This window comes from Aureococcus anophagefferens, assembly GCF_000186865.1.
Source record: "Aureococcus anophagefferens unplaced genomic scaffold AURANscaffold_1260, whole genome shotgun sequence".
Taxonomy (NCBI): domain Eukaryota; class Pelagophyceae; order Pelagomonadales; family Pelagomonadaceae; genus Aureococcus; species Aureococcus anophagefferens.
The window spans coordinates 1-1,749 of NW_008706330.1; the positions used below are offsets into that span (position 1 = coordinate 1).

At 72.2% G+C, this 1,749-nt stretch overlaps 1 protein-coding gene across 1 annotated transcript; it reads right to left on the minus strand.

The window, feature by feature from the left end:
- Positions 1 to 856: 856 nt before the first annotated feature.
- On the minus strand, positions 857 to 1,749 carry AURANDRAFT_35580 (hypothetical protein; the record flags this gene model as incomplete). Its single annotated transcript, XM_009045034.1, has 1 exon — positions 857 to 1,749. A coding segment is annotated over one exon (893 nt), but the record flags the coding sequence as incomplete, so codon positions are not given.

A 1,749-nucleotide genomic window follows, 5' to 3' on the forward strand; every position in this document is an offset into this window, starting at 1 on the left:
AGGCGTCGGGAGGCTCCACGGGGGGGTTGTCGCTTATCCAGGGGGGTTCGTGGGGTACCTTGGCGAGCCGAGCCAGGTGGCTCCAGGTGGCTCCACGGGGGGCTGGCCGAGGCATGGCCTGGCGAATCCGAACCACGAGCCAGACGGGAACAAAGGGCCCATTACAAGTTACCGAGCACGCAGGAGACGATGTCGCACGCGGGTTCGTCGCCCGCCTCCTCCGCGCGTCCCTCCTCCGGCGGGTCGCCCGCGCGGAGGCACGCCTCGGCGCGGGCGGCGGCGGCGGCCGACTTTCTTTTCGCGCGCTTCTTTTTGGGTGGTCTGCCGGCGCGGAAGCGCGCCTCGGCGCGGGCGGCGGCCGGCGCGCGATCGTTTTCAACGGGCTTGAGCTCGACGCCCGCGGGCGCGGCCTCGACGTCGCCGCCGCCGTCCTCGGGCCGCCGCCCGTAGTACCAGCCCGCGACGAGCGCGCCCGCCGCGACGGCCGCCGACGCGGGGTCGATCTGCGCCTCCATGCAGAGCTCCGCGAAGGCCTCGAAGGGCCCCGCGGCGACGGCGAGGATTGTCATGAGCTTCCCGAACTGGTCCGGGCTCCACCCCGCGCGGACGTCGGCATCGACGATGTGGGTCTCCGCGTAGAGCATGATCGTCAGGAACAGCTGTAGGAAAAGCATGGCGGACATGGCCGTCGCGAAGCGATCCGTCGAGTCGTCGTCGTAGGGCGAGAGGTACGCGTAGATCACGGAGAAGACCAAGGAGAGCAGCGCCGCCGTGTAGATCTTGCCGATGGAGTCGTCGTCGTACAAAACCATGAAGCCCGTCAGCGCGATGCGGCGGAAGCAGTCCCGTGCCTAACTTACGCCTTGTAGCGCGCCTCCAGCAGCCGGAAGAGCGCGCGCATGCCCATGGCCTCGCCGCCCTCGGGCCGGCCCGGCTTGGAGCCCGTGTTGTAGGCCATCATGTCGAGGTGGAGCCAGGGCGGCGGTGCGCCGCCGTCGGGTGGCGCTTCGACGAACTCCGCGAGGTAGAGCGCGGCGGTGATGGCGCCGCCGTAGGGGCCGGCGCCGATGTTCTTGAGGTCGGCGATCTTCGAGTCGATCTGCTCGCGGTAGCCCGGCCAGAGCGGCAGGCGCCAGACCTGGTCCTGCTCGCCCGCGGACACGGCGACGAGCTCGTCCGCGACGTCGACGCCCTCCTCGTTGGCGAAGAGCGCCGGCACGTCCGTCCCGAGCGCGACGCGGCCCGCGCCCGTGAGCGTCGCGCAGTCCACGAGCAGCTCCGGCGCGTCGGCGCACGCCTCGACGAGCGCGTCCGCGAGGACGAGCCGCCCCTCGGCGTCCGTGTTGCCGATCTCCGTCGTCTTGCCGTTGCGCGCCGCGAGCACGTCGCCGGGCCGGAACGCGTCGCCGGACACGGCGTTCTCCACCGCGGGGATGAGCACGCGCAGCCGCACCGGTAGACCCGCGTCCATGACCATGGCCGCGAGCCCGAGCACGTGCGCCGCGCCGCCCATGTCCTTCTTCATCGTCAGCATCGCCGCCGCGGGCTTGAGGTCGAGGCCGCCCGTGTCGAAGCAGACGCCCTTGCCGACGAGCGTGACCCTGGGCGCGTCCGCGGCGCCCCAGGTCAGGTCGACGAGGCGCGGTTGTTGCTTTTCGCCGGCCGCGCGGCCGACGGCGTGGATCTGCGGGTAGCCCGCGAGCAGCGCGTCGCCCTCGACGGTCGCCACCGCGGCGCCGTAGGCGGCCG